Source organism: Mesocricetus auratus, unplaced genomic scaffold (assembly GCF_017639785.1).
Source record: "Mesocricetus auratus isolate SY011 unplaced genomic scaffold, BCM_Maur_2.0 Super-Scaffold_100019, whole genome shotgun sequence".
Taxonomy (NCBI): domain Eukaryota; kingdom Metazoa; phylum Chordata; class Mammalia; order Rodentia; family Cricetidae; genus Mesocricetus; species Mesocricetus auratus.
This window is the reverse complement of record NW_024429200.1, coordinates 23614249-23632405: the sequence shown is the minus strand read 5'-3', so window position 1 is coordinate 23632405 and position 18157 is coordinate 23614249. Positions and strand designations below refer to the sequence as shown.

Below are 18157 nucleotides of genomic sequence, written 5' to 3'. Positions count from 1 at the left end.
GACCCAGGGGTGTGGAGGTGGAGAGATGCCTTGGTCCTGTCTTAACTAGATGATGGGACAGACTTAGTAGACTTCCTTTGGGAGACATTACCCTCCCTGTGGCGCAGATAGGAGAAGGCGGGGAGTGGAGGGAGTGAGAGGAAAGGAGGGAAGGGCAACTGGGATTGGAATGTGAAAAATAAATTAGTGAAAACAATGCTATGCAAAAGAAAAAAAGAAACGAAAAAGAAAAACTCAAGGAGAAGGAGATGAAGAAGAAGAAGAGGAAGAGGAGGAGGAGGAGGAAGAGGAGGAGGAGGAGCCCTCTGTATCCTGTGTACACACTGGACCTATCCCTCTATTCCTTTCTTCATGTTCTTTGGCCTTGGCCTTTGTTGGCAGACCTCAGCATATGGCCTCTACTTGTTTATCCAGCCTTTCTCGCTCTCCTTCTAAGCATCATGTATTCCCAACTACTTGTTCCATGTTGTTTCCCCAGATTCTCAGAATTTCTTACCACATATGTCCATGCTTGGAAAGATACTACCTCCCTGCACTAGAAACGGAAACTCTTAGATCATGCTATATCACTGTTGCCCACTGTATTAGTTAGCTCCAGCTGCTATAACAAAAATAGATCTCTTGGAGTAAGTACAAATGTATTTCTCCAGCCTCTGTGAAAGCTGTAAAGTCTGTCAAGGGTCTGCTTTCTGAGTTTGTAGGCAGTCACTTTCTCACTATGCACTCATCTCACACACACACACACACACACACACACACACACACACACGATAGGGTTATCCATGTATTATATATGGCCTCCAATCCCATCAGATTAGGACCCTTTCTGTATGACCTCATTGATCCTTAATCGCCCCCTTTAACTGTCCTTCTGTTGTGGGAGTTTAGCATATGAATTGGAGGGGGTCTCCTTCGAGATCATTTCTCCTGAACACTGAGGAGGATTCAGGCTTCACTGTGCTTCACGTGCAAGCCTCTGGCTAGTGCCTCCCTTGGCCTCGTTGCTGAGGACAGGGAGCCCACCTTACACAGTCAGCCTCTTGGCACAGCAGAGTGCCACGGGTGGAGCACGGGTTCAGAGAGAGGCGAGTGGAAGTTGAGAATGTGTCATGAAAGTTATAGGAAACTCAAAATACATCTCTGTGCCTATAGAAGTTTATAGGGGAACTTTCAGCTCTGCTTGTCAAGCCTCATTTAAATAGCAAAACCTGAAAAAATGTTATAATGACTTGCTTGTGCCAGTGGGTTTTTAATACATATAATTTGTGAACCAATTCTATATGACACATGTGTGGTGGGTTTCTTTTCTGTATAACTGCTTACTACAAACTGAGGGAGTAAAAGCACCACCTGTGAGTTAACTGGGCCTCTGTCCTTACAGAGCTGGGGAGGGAGAGCGGACAGCAAAGCCGATTCTGTTCTTGGCATCTCAGAAGGCCGATATCAAAGTGTTGGTGTGTTTTTTGGTTTTGTTTTTTTTAATCTAATTTCTCTTTCCTGCTGTTTGTAGAATTTGATTTTCATTGTTGTTGGACAACTGAGGTCCCTGTTTCCTTTTTGCCTTTCACATGAGGTTGGTGTCCGTTTGGAAGCCACACACACACCCTGACATACAGTCACCTCCGCCTTCAAGTCAACAGTACTGAGAATCTTTCTGCGCCTCTAATCTCTCTGACTTCTGTTTCCATCCCTCTTTTAGGACTTGAGTGATTAGAGTAGGTCTGCCTGGACACCTCTCCCCCACTTACTAAATAAAAACCATATTTATGGGATTAAACCAGGAGTGCAAGTCTTAGGGAGGCCTTAGATTCTGCCTATCACAGTGTTTTATGCCCTGATTCTTACTAATGTTCCTCACACCCATTTTTTTTTATATGAGCAAGCATGCTTGGGAGAGTAAATAAATACTTTATCAATTTGATGGCTTACAGAAAGCAAAGCTTGGCAATGTTCTCCTAACCATCTTTTCTTCATGCCACATTAGAAACCGGAACACTTGTTCACTTTCACAACCAGACAACTTTGAGCCCCTCCAGGCTGTCTGCTCTGAAGTGTGATTTTGGTGGCACAAACGTTCTTCTGAACAATGATGTCCTTTAGCTGAGAACTCTTCCCTGCTTCAGTGTGCTAGAGATTCCAAGACTAGAGGAAAACTAGAGATTAATAAGCCTGCTGTCTCTCCAACAGGAACTATTTATGGGACAAACTTTCAGCAAAATGCAGATATAAGTATTTATGAAATGTCTGGCACAGTGCTAAGATTTTAAAACATTTATAGCCAGTTTTTTTCATACTGAGTATATAGTAAGATCATTACAACCATAATCACTCAGGCATCATAAAAGCAACAGAGTTACACTTTTGCCTTACGTGTGTTAAATTGACTCAAAGCTGGCAGAAAACTGAAGATTTCCCCACCATAAATGGAGTAGCCCTTAGGTTGAATTCTGTACCAGAGGCCCACACTCCTGCCCATATATGTGGATCCCTGTTAGAAAAGGGCAGCTTCCAACCCTTTAAGTTATGGTTTGTGGTCGGGGCGCAGCCTTGTCTTACATCACCAGAACAGCTGGCAATGTGCCAGAGCTCTCCAGGTTCTACTACTTGCAATGAAAAAACAATCATTTTTTATGAATCGTGATTCAAAAACCATTGCTCTCTCCAGAGGGTAAATCGGAGTGTCTTGATGCTTTCAGCTTGAAACTGTAAATGTCTGTCTTTTGCTTTGTTAAGGCTTCAGAAATTCCATTCTCTCTTCCTTGGATTTAAGAAAAGAGCTCTTAAATTATCCCATAGAAATCAAGTCTAGAGCCTGGGTTGGCTCTATGTGTGTGTGTGTGTGTGTGTGTGTGTGTGTGTGTGTGTGTGTGTATGTGTGTGTTAGGCACTAATTTTAAAAATAACCTTTCATTTCAAACAACAGCTCCCCCACAGACCTTATAATTTCAAAGTGTACTTCTCTCTCTCTCTCTCTTTTTAAAGTAAAAGAAGACTTTTGACTCAGCTTAATTCTGAATTCCACCAGCTGTTTCCCCATGCATCTGACTCTGTAGGCTGAATTGTAAGAATCATTATGAAATGATTTAAGGAGAATTTTTAACTAGTGCAACAAAGATCTCCACAGTGTCCAGATCCTGGCACCTGTGCAAGTCTTGTAGGTGGCTTGCTCGAGTGGTGGCTTGTCCCTTGTGGAGCTGTGGTCTGGAGAGCTGAGAGGATATGCTCACTCCAGCTGCTGCAGCGACGCCGTCCAGCAGAGAAAGTGTTCAACCTGCCCTTTCTGGATCACATTTTACCAAGTGATCGGTCCTGAGACGATCCCTGTGGGAGCAGAAGTACAGAAGAACTCAACAGCAGTCCCAATGTAAAACTGTTCGTTACCCAGTAATGGGTTCTCTCTGCTTAAAAACTGGGCACCGGGATAACGCAACGCTTTCTTATTTCTTTTCTTGTTCACCATAGCTGTCAGCTTGTTGTTTAACCTGATATGATTTGCTTGAAAAAGGTATGATGGGTAGGTAAAGGGGTTGATAGGAAAAAGAGGCTTCATTAAAAAATGAATCCTCCAAGAGATGGTCAAGCCATGTACTAAAACTACTGTAGAGGTAGGTCTTGTGTCATTGATCAATGAACCTTAGTACTTTCTTAGTAAAAGTAACTGTACCTATAGTTTGCCAAAACTCTTGTTTACAAACCATCAAGAATCATTTCCCTTATTGGGTCTTTTATTGGTCATTAAAAGAAACCCCAGATTCCTTATTTTATGGTACACGTATTTACCATTGGAAACCTCGGTCACCAAACCCAAGGTTGGAGTCGCCTTATATGTCTGTTCCTATAAACAGTCAGTTTGCTGATTGCTAGGATGCACGCCAGAGTTTCCCGGCCTGATAAAGGTCCATTTGCCTGTCTTGAGAACTAAATTCCCCCATACCTCATTCCATCTCCAAAAGTTATCGTTACAATCTCGACCAAAGCACCACGCAGATAATTTCCTTAGGTAACCACAGGCAAATAAAGACCACACTGCAGAAGGGTCTGATCCTTTCCACTAGATGGGGGTATGAGATAACCAGATGGAAGAAAGGAGCTTTTATAGCTGTAATAAAACACATTAATTCTCCACAGGTTTTTACCAAATAAAGTTTCCTGACCAGTATGTGTACAAGAAAAGCGATGTGCCTGTTTGTCCCCCTAACTGTCCCATCTTTTTCTCCTTTCCCTCTCCCCTCCCTGTCTCCTCCCTCTCTGGTTCTCTTCTCTCCATGGCATACCTAGTGTCTCCAGGTTATGTACTAAAAAAAGAATTTTAAGAAAGCTGGAGACACAAGAACATATAATTATTTAAGAATTTGTTATTTGGCAAAGACATCTATTTGATGTTTAGTGCTTTGTTTTTCCTGGTACTGGTAGAAAATGTTAATTTTAAATCAGAAAACCTGTTAGAATATTTTTCCTGTTAATGCTTTGCACCTATCTGTGACCAGACATAGCATCAGGGCGTAACTTCAGAATACTTGCTTGCTTTCTGATGAATGCTCATTGCTTGTGTTTCATTGATTTTCTTCTCACTGCCCTGAAGAGTACCTACAGGACAGTATGAATTCCAACTTCAAATCTCATAATTAGTATATTAACTATAAAAATTGCTCAATGTTTGGTGGATTGGGGGTGGGTGTTCTGCTTTTTTCTCCTTAGTTGTTTTTGGTTGTTGTTGGGGTTTTTTTTGATATTCATGCTATGAATTATTACAAAACAAAAAACCAGAATGATGTTATTAAGAGAGTGGAAACCAGCTGTGATTCTCATCCCAAACCACATTCCCCTTCCCAGCTCTCCACATCCCTCTCATGGACTTCACATTATGACGGGAAAGGGGCAGCATCGGCTCCTGAGTCTAATGACGAGATCCAAAAACCAGTGCCGACCAAGAGAGACGTTGCTGCTTCTCCTAATGAAAAGTGGACATTCATGTCATGCTTCCCCTCTCACTCTTATTTTTATGCCTTGTGACTTAGAGTTATTTGACCTTTCCCCATGATTCCTGGGTGGAATGCGTCCTCCAGTAATGGACCTTTCGTCCTTTCTGGTATGAGCATCTACTGGTATGTTTTGTTAGTGATCTGTGTAATCTAGCACGCATTTAACAGTTTCTAATGCCAATATGTGGCTGTAGTGACCTCCTGCACCATGTAAGGTTGCAGAATGCTTTTTGAAATGCTCAACTCCATTGCCCTGTATTTTCATCAGAGCTTAAAACTTTAATACCACACAATTCTCCTGCCCACTTACCTCCTCTGTCACCTTTGCCAAGTTGGTCCTTTGCCACACACCCCCTGGTCCTCGGCCTTTCATGCCATGCTTTCCCCAGGAGGGGAAGGTGGTTGATTTTCACATTACGTATTGCTCCTTGAATCTCAAGATCTGAGGGTTTTTGTTTGGTTTTGTTTGACCAGAATAGTTAACACTTGATTGTTAATATCATTATCTCATATCACAGGCAATCCAAATACCACCATAGTTCAGTTTTGAAGACATTTGGCTTTTTAAATTTTCTGACCCCTTATTTCAAATATATTTCTCTTTTATATTTTAAATCTTGATGAATTATACATTCATCTTACCATCTTTTTCATTACCAAAATCCTTTTTTTTTTTTTTTTGAGCATATATCACTAAGCCTAAATCAACCACAAAGCTTAGTTAGATTTGCTTGTAAGAAGATCTGAAATCTCTCTGTTTGGACTCTGCTGTCTAACACCCTACCTCCAGCTGCAGCATATCTTGCCTGGGCCACTGCAAAGACCACCAAATGCGTGAATTACATTAAAGGTAGTCACAGTGCTGCTGTTATTAAAAACCACACCTCTAACTCAATGCACAAGGAACAATGTAGTCCTCAGGTATCTAATCTCTGCATGGTAGGTTGTGTGATATTTGAAAGAGCAGATCTGTTCATGTTGCTAGCTTTCTATGATTCAATGACGCATAAATGCTATTCTAATGAAGACCAAACTCTGCTTGATGTGCCTGAAGGTGTCTCATGCCTGTCCTGCTCTCCAGCCTCGTCAATTTCTCACTCACTCACAAACAGCCTTACCTGGTATGGGACCTAAATGAATATCTCTTTCCCTAACTTCGGGCCACTGCAAATGCTTCTCTTTCTATTCGTGTGTGGGACCTCTTTCCCTAACTTCGGGCCACTGCAAATGCTTCTCTTTCTATTCGTGTGTTGGGACCTCTTTCCCTAACTTCGGGCCACTGCAAATGCTTCTCTTTCTATTCGTGTGTTGGGACCTCTTTCCCTAACTTCGGGCCACTGCAAATGCTTCTCTTTCTATTCGTGTGTTGGGACCTCTTTCCCTAACTTCGGGCCACTGCAAATGCTTCTCTTTCTATTCGTGTGTTGGGACCTCTTTCCCTAACTTCGGGCCACTGCAAATGCTTCTCTTTCTATCCGTGTGTGGGACCTCTTTCCCTAACTTCGGGCCACTGCAAATGCTTCTGCTTCTATTCGTGTGTTGGGAGTCATTTCTTCCCCGCCCCCAACCACAAATGCACACTTGCACACCCCCACACTTACGGTTTATACAGCTTTCGGGTCTAAAGTTAAGCATCATTTTCTTCTGGAATCCTTTCCTTACCAGGTTGAAGTAAAATTTTTACTGTTATGGTAGCCAGTTCTTCCATTGCTAGCACAAAAACAATGAAAATATGTCTACGTGTCTGTGTCATCATCTCACCAGAAATTGGATTTTATAAGTCAAGTCAGGCAGTGGTGGCACACGCCTTTAATTACAGCACTGGGGAGGCAGAGGCAGATGGATCTCTGTCAGTTCAAGGAGAGCATGGTCTATAGAGTGAGTTCCAGGACAACAAGGGCTGTTACACAGAGAAACCCTGTCTTAAAAAAAAGACAAAAACAAACAAACAAAACAAAAGGCTAAATCTGTGGATTTCATTGGGTTCTGTTCTCAAGCATGTGCTTGACACATGGACATGCAAGTAGGTTGCATAAGTGAATATCTGATGCTTACATTGGTAGAACAGGGTTGCGTTCTTAAACTCTAACAGCCATCATGAGGACAGAGGATCACTGATTCATTTGTCTTCTTTTGACGTCATGGTGTCAATGTGGAGCCTTGGCTGGCCAGAAAAACAGTACCAGGCCGTTTTTCTCTTATACATAATAGAATACAGGACAGTTGATGGACAAGTGTTTGAAGAGATAAAAGAAAGGAATTGGGAAAGAAAATATGAAAATGGAAAGGAGGGGGAGAGGAATAGAGAGGAAAGGGAGTTGAAACTAGAGCAGGGAAGGAAACCGAGAAAGGCCATCCTAAATGTAGGATTATGGTCTTTTATGGGGTAAGGTGCATGAATGTCCTACTCAAAAAAAAAACTTGGGGAATGTTAACATGTAATGAATGGAATGTGGGATCTCTCTCTCTCTCTCTCTCTCTCTCTCTCCCTGCATTTATTTATTTAAACCCTGAATTTATTCCTGTGCTATGACTTTTTGTTTCTTCAGTTGCATCTGGGATATCATTTTCTTCTTTGCACCTTCCTCTTCTGGCTTTGGAACAACTTGTTCCTTTTCTCTGAGGATCATCTCAGTGTGGCAGGGGAGCTCATGTGTGGGTTAATCCAGCCACAAGCTCTGTATATTCGTCGGGGCATTTTAGGTGCTTTGTTTACTGGATGTGTTCAATGACTAGAGAATCTATGTCTAAACCCCTACTTTCAGCATTACTCTCTGCATTCAGCACTCTTTTTGGCTACTGACTCTGTGTCCCGCTCCACTGCTTGGCCTGGGCACACCTAGCAACTCTATCATAATCCGTGGAATGGCACGTACTGCTTCCATAAGGCGACATCTTTCAGATACTTGGTGGCTTCTCAGATATTCATACCCTTGATGGCCTGGGCAGTTTCAAGGGTGTTCTTAAAGTGAGCCTGAAGATTTGAGCTTCTTGATTTGTATGATTTTTAGAGTTTTGGGGATCAAGAGAGTAGCGAACCATCACAGGTCATCTCAGGCCGCTTACAGGGAGAGGATGGGAATCTGGAATCTCTTGCTGTAATAGTTTGGACAACTTTTACTTATGTATTCATTTTGGTGAGTGAGTGAGTTGTGAGAAACAAACAGCACATGGGGGTCATCCTCAGACAAGCCATCTTGAGCTTGCACCTTTTTATTTATAACCTAATATTTCAAAGTCTTACAAAGTAAGGGTGTGTTTCCATGTGCCTTTCTTTCTTAAGTTTATGAGGACTCATCCCTCCCCATGAAAGAAAGTATTTGCTTTTTTATATTGTTATGCATAATACCTTTTAAAGTATTTGATGAACCATAAATGATTGCGCGTGCGTAGTTATCACTAATGAGGTGTCGTCAGTCATCTTGCGCTTTTCTCCCAATGACAGGAAAATATGCCGTAACTGCAAATGCGGGCAAGAAGAACACGATGTCCTCCTGAGCAGTGAGGAGGATCGGAAAGTGGGGAGACTCTTTGAAGACACCAAGTACACCACCCTGATTGCCAAGCTGAAGTCAGATGGGATTCCCATGTATAAACGCAATGTCATGATACTGACCAATCCAGTTGCTGCCAAGAAGAATGTCTCCATCAACACCGTTACCTATGAGTGGGCTCCCCCGGTCCATAACCAGGCATTGGTAAGTTACTGGAGAGTAGGGGGACGAAGGAGGCTTTTTGTTGTTATTGTTACTAGACTGTTTATTTATGGTAGTTCCTTTTGTAATACAGCCCACCACCACGCATCTCTTGTTTCCCCTGAGTTCCCATTATATTGACCTTAGGTTCCTATTACTATGTTTTAAAATACGTGTCTGGATGACTCATAGACATGTTTGCCTATCTAATTTACCTTATTTTTAAAGGAATTTTTCTAACATTTTTAGTAATTATATGAAAACCAGAAGAAAACAACTGGGTGTTTTATATCAATCTGCCCAATTTTCTAGTATACTCTCAAGACTTTTTCTGTGATGAGAAAGAGTAAATAATAGAATTTCTGACTTTATTTAGAACTGAACAAAAATGTTCCAACGCTATATTTCTTTTACTATAAAAGGCAAAAAAATGTGATTTTGCACGCCTTCCATTATTATGACAGCTAGATGAAGCATTGGAACATCAGTTAGGTCTTTACAGTAAATCTTACAAATGATGTTTGTATATGAAGAAAAAGCCACTGATCCACATGTACTCATAATGATCTACCCCAAATCTTCCTTATCGCCACACATCTGTTGATTTAGCACAAATTAAGAGTAGTAAATCTAAATATTCTTAAAAACTGGATGTAGGGGGTTAATTTCCTGGAGAAAAAAAATGTGTTCCTTATGTTCATAGAAACCTGTTTTTTTTTTTAATGCTTTTACTATCTCTAGATATTTATAGTAAAGGGATGAAGCTCCTTTCTTCTTGAGTAAACTTGTTTCTGGTGTGTGTTATAAAAGGTTGAATAATCCCGTTTAACACTGGTCTCCCCGTGCTCAGGCCCGGCAGTACATGCAGATGCTGCCGAAGGAGAAGCAGCCAGTGGCAGGCTCGGAGGGGGCACAGTACCGGAAGAAGCAGCTGGCGAAGCAGCTGCCTGCCCATGACCAGGACCCTTCTAAGTGCCACGAGTTGTCACCCAAAGAGGTGAAGGAGATGGAGCAGTTTGTGAAGAAGTATAAGGGTGAGGCTCTGGGAGTGGGTGATGTGAAGCTTCCCTCGGAGATGAATGCTCAAGGTGACAAGATGTACAGCCCCGCTGGGGACAGAAACACCCTGGCAGCTGCGGTTCCCGAGCCCAAGAAGACCCAATATGTGAGTAGTCACACTGTTGGCTTGTGTTGTGTTTGTGTTATCCTTTCCTTTCTCAGAACTTTTTGTTGTTGGGAGGGATTCACTCTTCTGTTTCTAAAAGGAGTAGGTGAGGGAAAGGGAATGAGTGAGAATTCAGTTTAGATGTACTTGAGAGAGTTATTATGTTTGGGCTATCTATCTGAAGCCAAATTTTCTGATTCTTAGGAAGAATAATTTTGAGTTTCTGTAGTTCACGGTAGTTGGCCCTAGCTTTTGCTCTCTTACTTGAGTATAACATACCAATCTAGCATCCGCCATTAAATATTTTTGAATGCTTTATTTAGTTATTTTTATGTGTATGAATGATTTTTGCCTGCACATATGTGTGTGCGTACTACATGCACACAATGCCCATGGGGACCAGAAGAGGTATGCTCAGGAGCTGGAGATATAGATAGTTGCGAGTTACCATATGGGTGCTGGGAATTGAACCCAGGTTCTCTGAAGGAGCAGTCAGTGCTCTTAACAGCTGAACCATCTCTCTAGCCCCAGCATCTGTTTATAAACATAATCTTTGTATTAATTGGTTATATTTTACATATCTAATGTTTCTCTAGTTTATTCCATTGACTAACACTGGCTAATGTCATCAATGTAACACTAAATGGTGATAATATCACTAACATCTTCTTTAACTGACTTTAGCAAAGAATTTATTGAGTCTTTGTACCTTATCGTGATATATGTAGATCACAGTAAGGGAGCATCTATCAACGCTTGTTGACTTTTTATTAATCCCCGCATTAATGAAGCTTTTGTTCCTGTCTTGTTTGACTCAGTTTTCCCTTTCACAATTTCACATATGTTTAATACATTCTGGTAGCTCCCATCTCTCTCATCCTCCTCCCATTTCTGTTAAGCCCCCATGTTCCTTTCTTAGGTTCATGTATTTCTGTTTTATGATCCTCTGAGTTTAACCAAGGCCATGGGATTGGAACTATGCATTGGAGCCTAGTGGGCCCACCAGTGGGTGCCCGTTTTCAGAATCCATCTGTGACAATAGTTCAGTAAGGAGGGACATGCCCCCTGTGAGGCCCTCCCCAATGCATGATTGACTGTTGACTGGTCCAGTCTTGTGCATGCCTAGTGCAGACAACCTCTGCTGCTATGATACTTGATTGCAATGGCTTTGTCGTGCCCAGAAGACAACATTCCACAGCCCTTCTCTCTCTGTCTTCCAGTTCTTATAGTCTTTCTACCCCTCCCCCCCCCAAGTGCTATAATGTCTCTTTTGAGCTGAACACTCGCCATCATGCACCCTCAGCTTCCTGGGCAGCCTGAGGCTCTGCATTCACCTGATTGAGGCTGAGGATAGCCTTTGTTTATGGTCATAAACATGAACATCTGTCAGGCCATTTGTGGCTCTGCCAGTGCAGCTGAACAACAGTAGTAAGTTCTTCCCCAAGATCTCCTGAGCCATGGGTTTTGACTGAGTTTCTAGTAACGAATATGGGTTCCCTCTTATGGAGCAGGCCTCATATCCAATCAGAGAGCTTATCTTTACACAGAAATAAGAATAAATTATGCTTAGGTTAATCTAGTTTTGCTTGCGATACCATACCTAAGATTCAGACTTGATGCATGTATGCAGCTGTCTCTCTCAGAGAGATTTTTGTTTGTTTGTTTGTTTGTTTTGTTTTGTAATAACTTGAAGGTAAAGGAGAATCATGATACTGATGAACAAAGAGTCAGGCCTGAGCTGACTATAATATATTTCTCAGGGATACGATTATCACATCAACTAATACAGTTTAATCCTCAAAAACGTTTACTAACAGTTCTCAGATAATCGTTTCTGAGGGAACTAACATAAAATTGAGGTGAAAACTACTATTCTTTTCCTTGAGTGACTTCCATGCAGGAAACAGTGCTGTGTTATACACAGGGCGAAAGACGTTGGTCGAGAAAGAAAGAAGCTGAGCAATTCCCATCCAAGTACTAACCGGACCTGACCCTGCTTAGCTTCCGAGATCAGACAAGATTGGGCGCGTTCAGGGTAGTATGGGCCGTAGACCAAGCTGAGCAGTTCCATCCCATGGAAGTGTCCGTTCTGTATGGTCATTTCTGTAGAAACGGCGTCTCTTGAAGCTTGGTCAGCCCTGAAGCAGGGTGTGCTGCACAGTGCTCTAACGATCACTGTATGGTTTGGGTTCCTTGTCCTAGTTCTGTTACTGCTGCAAAGACATCATGAAGGAAGGAGACCCAGCTGTCTACGCTGAGAGAGCTGGCTATGACAAACTCTGGCACCCGGCCTGCTTTATCTGCAGCACCTGTGGCGAACTCCTGGTGGACATGATTTACTTCTGGAAGAATGGGAAGCTGTACTGCGGCAGACATTACTGTGACAGCGAGAAGCCCCGCTGTGCTGGGTGTGACGAGGTAAGCCCTTCAGGGCCATCCGTTTGCAGCCTCACCCTTTGCGCCTGCGTGGCTCAGTCACAGGAGAGACGACAGGCATTAACCAAGCACTTAACCATGCAGGAAAGCTGGCTAGTTTTGACTTTGGGTATCCTGAGTAAACTAATGGCTTAGACTATCAGAAACAAAGGATTAATTGATTTTTGATAATAAACCCAAACCTAATATTACCGTTTTCAGTTGTTGAGCCCAAAGAAGGCATTTGTTCTTGTCGACTTAAATGCCTGTCTGAAGAACCTGAGTTCGTGTCACTGTGGTGTGACGGAAAACAGTGCCTAATGGATTTTATTTTCTCCTCTGGCCAGCTGATATTCAGCAATGAATATACCCAAGCCGAAAACCAGAATTGGCACCTGAAACACTTCTGCTGCTTTGACTGCGACAGCATCCTGGCAGGAGAAATATACGTGATGGTCAATGACACGCCTGTGTGCAAGCCCTGCTATGTGAAGAGCCATGCTGTGGTGAGAAGCCCAGGGACACGGTTGCCTCAGCCCGTGCGGTGGCCTCAGTTCCCGCCTCCCCTTAGGTCTCCTAGAAGTGGGAAGTCAAGAGCCAACCGCGTGTAGAGAAAGCATGTGTTTCCTTCATGGGCGATTTAAAACCGGGAAGTTCAAGAGCTGTAAATGCACTGCCTGCCATGTAGATTATATAGGATGCCTGCCAGTAAATTCCTAACTTAAAAAAAATCCTTAATAGGAATTAATTTATTCTTACCACTACAGATCTGATTCCATTTAAAATGGTTTCTGGGGCTTTAGAGGTGGCTCAGCAATGAAGACAGTTACGCAGTTAAGAGCTTGCTGCTCTTCCAGAGGACTCAGGTTTGACTCTAAGCACCCACATGGCAGCTCAAGGTCATCTTTACCTCCAGTCCCAGGGATTCTGATGTCCTCTCTGACCTCTTCAGACACTAGGTACACACATAGTACACAGACCAGGCAAAACACTAATGCACATAAAATTCTAAATTGAATACATCGAAAAAAATTTTAAAAAGTAGTTTCTGTGTACATTACTAACTTACTCACTTGTTTTGCTACCTGGAAATGATTCAGTGACTCTTTTCCTAAACTCTCATGGAATTGATTTAGTGCAACCAAAAATGGCCTGTATTTTTAGATTTATTGTGTGGGCCATTCAGGTGCTTGACGGGAGAGTGTAATTTTTATTGCATCCATCCTGTTACACACAGCTGTTGCTGGCCAAGAGATGGTGATGTAGATACAGGGTGAAAAGATGACCATATATAGTTGGGCTCTTAAGCCAGGAATATCAGAACGGTAGGCTCCTATTATTTCTTTTTTTCTTTTAAGCTCAAGGTCCCCCTAAGCTAGTATATAGGGGAAACTACTGGGTAAGGGAAAAGTGTATCTATATGTCGTTCTAAAAGTATGGTTCTTTGACAAAAAGGCAAGTTTGGAAGTCTGCCCATCTTCAGCCTTGACTCATTGCCTCAAGCATTTTCTCTCCACTTCCCCTTGCCAGTCCGCCTCAGATCCTGACGACAGCACCGCTTCAGGCTTCCTGGTTTGTAAATTTAGGTGGTGCCATCAGGAACCAGCCCCTGCTTCCCACAGTCATCTTGTGTGACAGCCGTCTTCGGGACAACGATAGATGATCTTACCCAATTGCAGACGTGACCCCAGCACACGCCTCTCTTGACTAGCACGCTGCTTATTGTAGTTATCTAGCCCAAATCACACATTCCCAGGGTGTGTCACTTCCTGTTTTAGTTCTCACATTGACTGTCCTTTGCTCATCCTAACCTAGAACTTGTTTTATATACATACCTATCTGCTGCCCCAGAGTTTTTCACAACTCCTTCTATGGTTCCCTACTCCTCCTCTTTCCCTCTGACTAGCCTCTCCATGTTGCTGTGTGTGTGTGCTGGTGCATGTGTGTGTGTGTGTGTGTGTGTGTGTGTGTGTGTGTGTGTAGTAGCTGGAAAGTAGAGCTTACCTTTTTATCTCTTTATCTTCAGTATCTTCACTTGGGAAATACTAGTATACCTAACTTCTTTTTCTCTTCTCATCTGTTTGAGGCTAACCCTGGACTTTCCTTCTCTTAGAAACATGTTATTAAATAACATGTACTAATGTGCTAATACATTATATCACCTAAAATGTTGGTAGCCTTCTGTACACAAGAAAGATATCATAATATGCAGTTTTTGTAGGATGTGTGAGCTTCTTTTTTTTTTAAAGAATGAAATATAAATCCATGAGGGCAAGGATTTTTTTTCTCTGCTCCCAACTGTTGAGCAACATCACAGATACCCATAATTATTTTCTTAGTCAAGGTTTAAGCAAAGGAAACTTTTTTTCAGCTGTTGAAACTCCTTCATATTATTGTGTCTAATCAGTGAACACAGTAAATATGTTTGAAAAAGAAACAGTTTTGAAACAGAATCATTTAATTTTATAATACACTATTGCTTCTTTTAGAAGAGTTACATTGTCAGTAAAGTAAATCATTGGCTTTACCTAATATTAAAACAAAGTATCTTTATCTCATCCGAACAAGAAAGGTGGTTATACACACAGCATGCTACATGCTTCATGATGTAATCTTTGGAGATCATTTAACTCAGCTAATTTGTGTAGATATTTTAATATTTTTAAAAAGTGACAGAGAAAAGTTAGTTTTAGACCTGTAGAAATGTCCTCAGTGTAAACAGGGATTTTGGAGCTAAATGTTCATTGGAAGGAGGCATGAGATGGCCCAGATACCTAGTTTGTCCCCATGTGTTTACTGGAATCCCATGGCCACATCTGGGATGCTCACAGGGCCCACCTGCCAGAGAGCCTATACAACAAATAGAATTAGCTACCACACATCTTGTGCTCAAATAAAAGGAGCAAAACGGATGGAAGAAATAGCTCTTTGAGCTGTGTGAGTTTTGTGAACACAGGAAATGCACTGCCAGGCACTCTGTGGTAAAGGGCATCACCCCCTCGAAAGCTCTTGGTGCACATGTAGCTTTGAACTTTTTAAATAAGTTTCCTGCTACAATATAGATTGTTCGTTCTCTTTATATGTATGTCAAGAAGACTGCTGTGCTATGTATGTGTGCATGTGTTTGCATCATTTGTATATTTGAGTATAACATACATAGGGCACTGAATGGTGACCTGGGAATAGAGTTCAGTTAGTCCAGTACTTGCATAGTATTCACAAAGCCCTGGCCCTGCATAGATCAGGCATGGTGGTGCCACCCATTGTCACAGCACTTGTGAGGTGGAGGGAGAAGTGTGGGGAATTTGGGGCCAGCTTGAGACCTTGTGCATAAGACACATGCTGAGTGGTGTAGGGGATGACAGTATTAAGGTGCATGGCATAGATGGCAGATAAACAATGACTGATCTTCTGGCCGAATGCAAGCTAGAATTACTCGAAGTTACACTGATAGTGAGAACTCATCATTCTGAAGCACTGTCAGTATGTTTAATTGAATCCTTAATCACTTTGAAAATGATTTTAATTTACTACTCTCTAGAAATTAGTGGCATTAATAATCAGGTGTCCATGTCACAGGTATGATGTGTCCATGTTATAGGTACGATATTACCACTTCAGAGCCTCAGGGAGTGAGGAAAAATAGTCTTATAAGTTTCCTTTTAGTTATTTCTATAAAATCCAACAACGTGAACTGGAACCAAATGCAGTGCTTCTGGATCTGCTGTCAGAACTCCCTGTTTATGTCACCCTAGGTCCACCTTAGAAGCATCTTCCTCCTGTTTGCCCTTTACCTGCTGTTTGTCACCTTGCTCAGAATTTATAGGTCCCTGCTGGCTCAAATGATGCCCGATGACGTCACTATCATTTGTGTATTTTTTAATATCATTTTCAACGTTAACATCAGTTTGCCCTCTGGCGCCGGCGTGGCTGACACGGTCGCTTCCTAACCCTCTTCTACTTGCTCTATTCCCTAACAGGTGTGTCAAGGATGCCACAATGCCATCGACCCGGAAGTGCAGAGAGTGACCTACAACAACTTCAGCTGGCATGCATCCACAGACTGCTTCCTGTGCTCCTGCTGCAGCAAGTGTCTTATCGGGCAGAAGTTCATGCCTGTAGAAGGGATGGTTTTCTGTTCCGTGGAATGTAAGAAGATGATGTCCTAGGAGGAGAGCACTGAGCAGGATCCAGCCATAGCTGTCCACAGTGGCCTGCATTTCATGATAGAATGCAATTTGAAAAAATAATAAAAGGAAAAAAAATATATAGCAAACCAGAAGATTTTGTCCAACATTTTTCTTTGTTTTTACCTTCTGGATTTTGTCTGTTGTAATTTTTAAATTACTGCTTTAAGCCTTTCCACACATGAAGTCTTTGAGTCAGAAGCTTGAATTTAATCAATCTTTATAATGGAATACCCCTAGTGCCAAATAATATGTATCACTTAGAAGTTAGTGCCCTGTATGTCCTTATATGTCCTTATAGTAACAAAAGTTAGTGCCCTGGGAAAGATGAACATTTTGGCTCCTGTGCTTTGACTCACATGGAAAACGTAAAGGAAATTCGAAGTTTCCTGATGTGACACTCCGCACTTAGACTGTCTCATGAACTGTGGTGATACTCAATGAGTTCCTTCTGGCAGACACCCGTGGTGGTGCCTGGTGGGTGTCCCAGTGCCTAAGCCTTTGCATCGCCTTCTTGAGACAAAGGGGCCTTTTTCTTATTGCATTTCCTTGTATTTACTTTACCTCTCAGTATTCTCTCTTGTCGTCTAGTGACCTCCATTTATGGCCTTGACTGTTTTATATGTATGTGGCAGAACAATATGCGAACATTGCGCTTGGAGATTTTTTTTGTCTAGAACATAAAACAAGACTGCTCATTTATTTCTTTTTGAAATCCAAAGAATATGCATAGATTTTATACCCAGGGAATTATAACTTGCGCTGATGTCACTTGCCTGCCATGACATCGGTTTTTGCATGATCTTTAGTCTTATCTGATGGAAACTTTCTCTCTCGCTACCTCTGAGCTTGCTGATTGCCTGTCCACTCCTGTCGGGGGTGTTTCTAATGTTTCCCCTTGTATGCTTTTATACATAACTATGCACTATAAATATTAAATGGAATGCCTATTATATATGTTATCCAAAATAAAGTCTCTTTCATTTTAATAATTGTCTTTTTCCACGTCCTTTTTGCAGTTCAGTATCTAGTACAGCAGGGGGCGATGTCTCCAAGAGTAAAAATAACCCTGACAAAAATAAAGGTCTCTTCTGATGACAGAACATTCAGAGGTTTTTCAGTGCAGAGAAAGAGTGAGTTTCAGGAAGCCTTGAATAAGGACTTGTTCCTAATCATAATCCTTGGGTCATGCGGGAGTTTTTTTTTCTTTTTTCTTTTCTAAAGGTGTCATTATTTTAGTTAAACTTTAGAAAGAGAATCAAGTATTGCATTTTTAGCTATTTTGAGAGAACATTTACTTTTTCTTTTTTGTTTTTCGTGTATAATACAATTTGTGTATAATATATTTTTGTATATATGTATACACACACATATATACATATACATATACATATATACATATGAATATACATATATATATATATATATATATATATATATATATATTAGATGAACTCTCACTAGGTAGCTCCACTAACCTGACTCAGACTCTCAGTTCTCCTGCATTGGCCTCCCAAGTGTTAAGATTTCAAGGATGATTCCTTATGCCTAGCTATAAATACGGTCTCATAAAATTCCCTAGGGTTTTTTTTCTAGAGTCTAGATTATTAACAGACTGTGTGTGTGTTTCTTCAGTCTGAAACTCATTTTGTTTTGTTTTGAGATAGGGTCTCATATATCTTAGGATGATCTCAAAATCATTATGTAGCCAAA

At 41.6% G+C, this 18157-nt stretch overlaps 1 protein-coding gene across 2 annotated transcripts in view; it reads left to right on the top strand.

The window, feature by feature from the left end:
• Positions 1 to 17433, top strand: part of Tes (testin LIM domain protein) — a 39714-nt gene extending 22281 nt beyond the window's left edge. For both annotated transcript variants that reach the window (XM_005080937.4, XM_040728564.1), the window contains exons 3-7: positions 8428 to 8680; positions 9528 to 9842; positions 12045 to 12260; positions 12605 to 12763; positions 16238 to 17433. In XM_005080937.4, the coding sequence (XP_005080994.1) occupies positions 8428 to 8680; positions 9528 to 9842; positions 12045 to 12260; positions 12605 to 12763; positions 16238 to 16426 (1132 nt within the window). In that variant the 3' untranslated portion in view covers positions 16427 to 17433. The remainder of the gene's footprint in view (positions 1 to 8427; positions 8681 to 9527; positions 9843 to 12044; positions 12261 to 12604; positions 12764 to 16237) is intronic.
• The last annotated feature ends 724 nt before the right edge of the window (positions 17434 to 18157 follow it).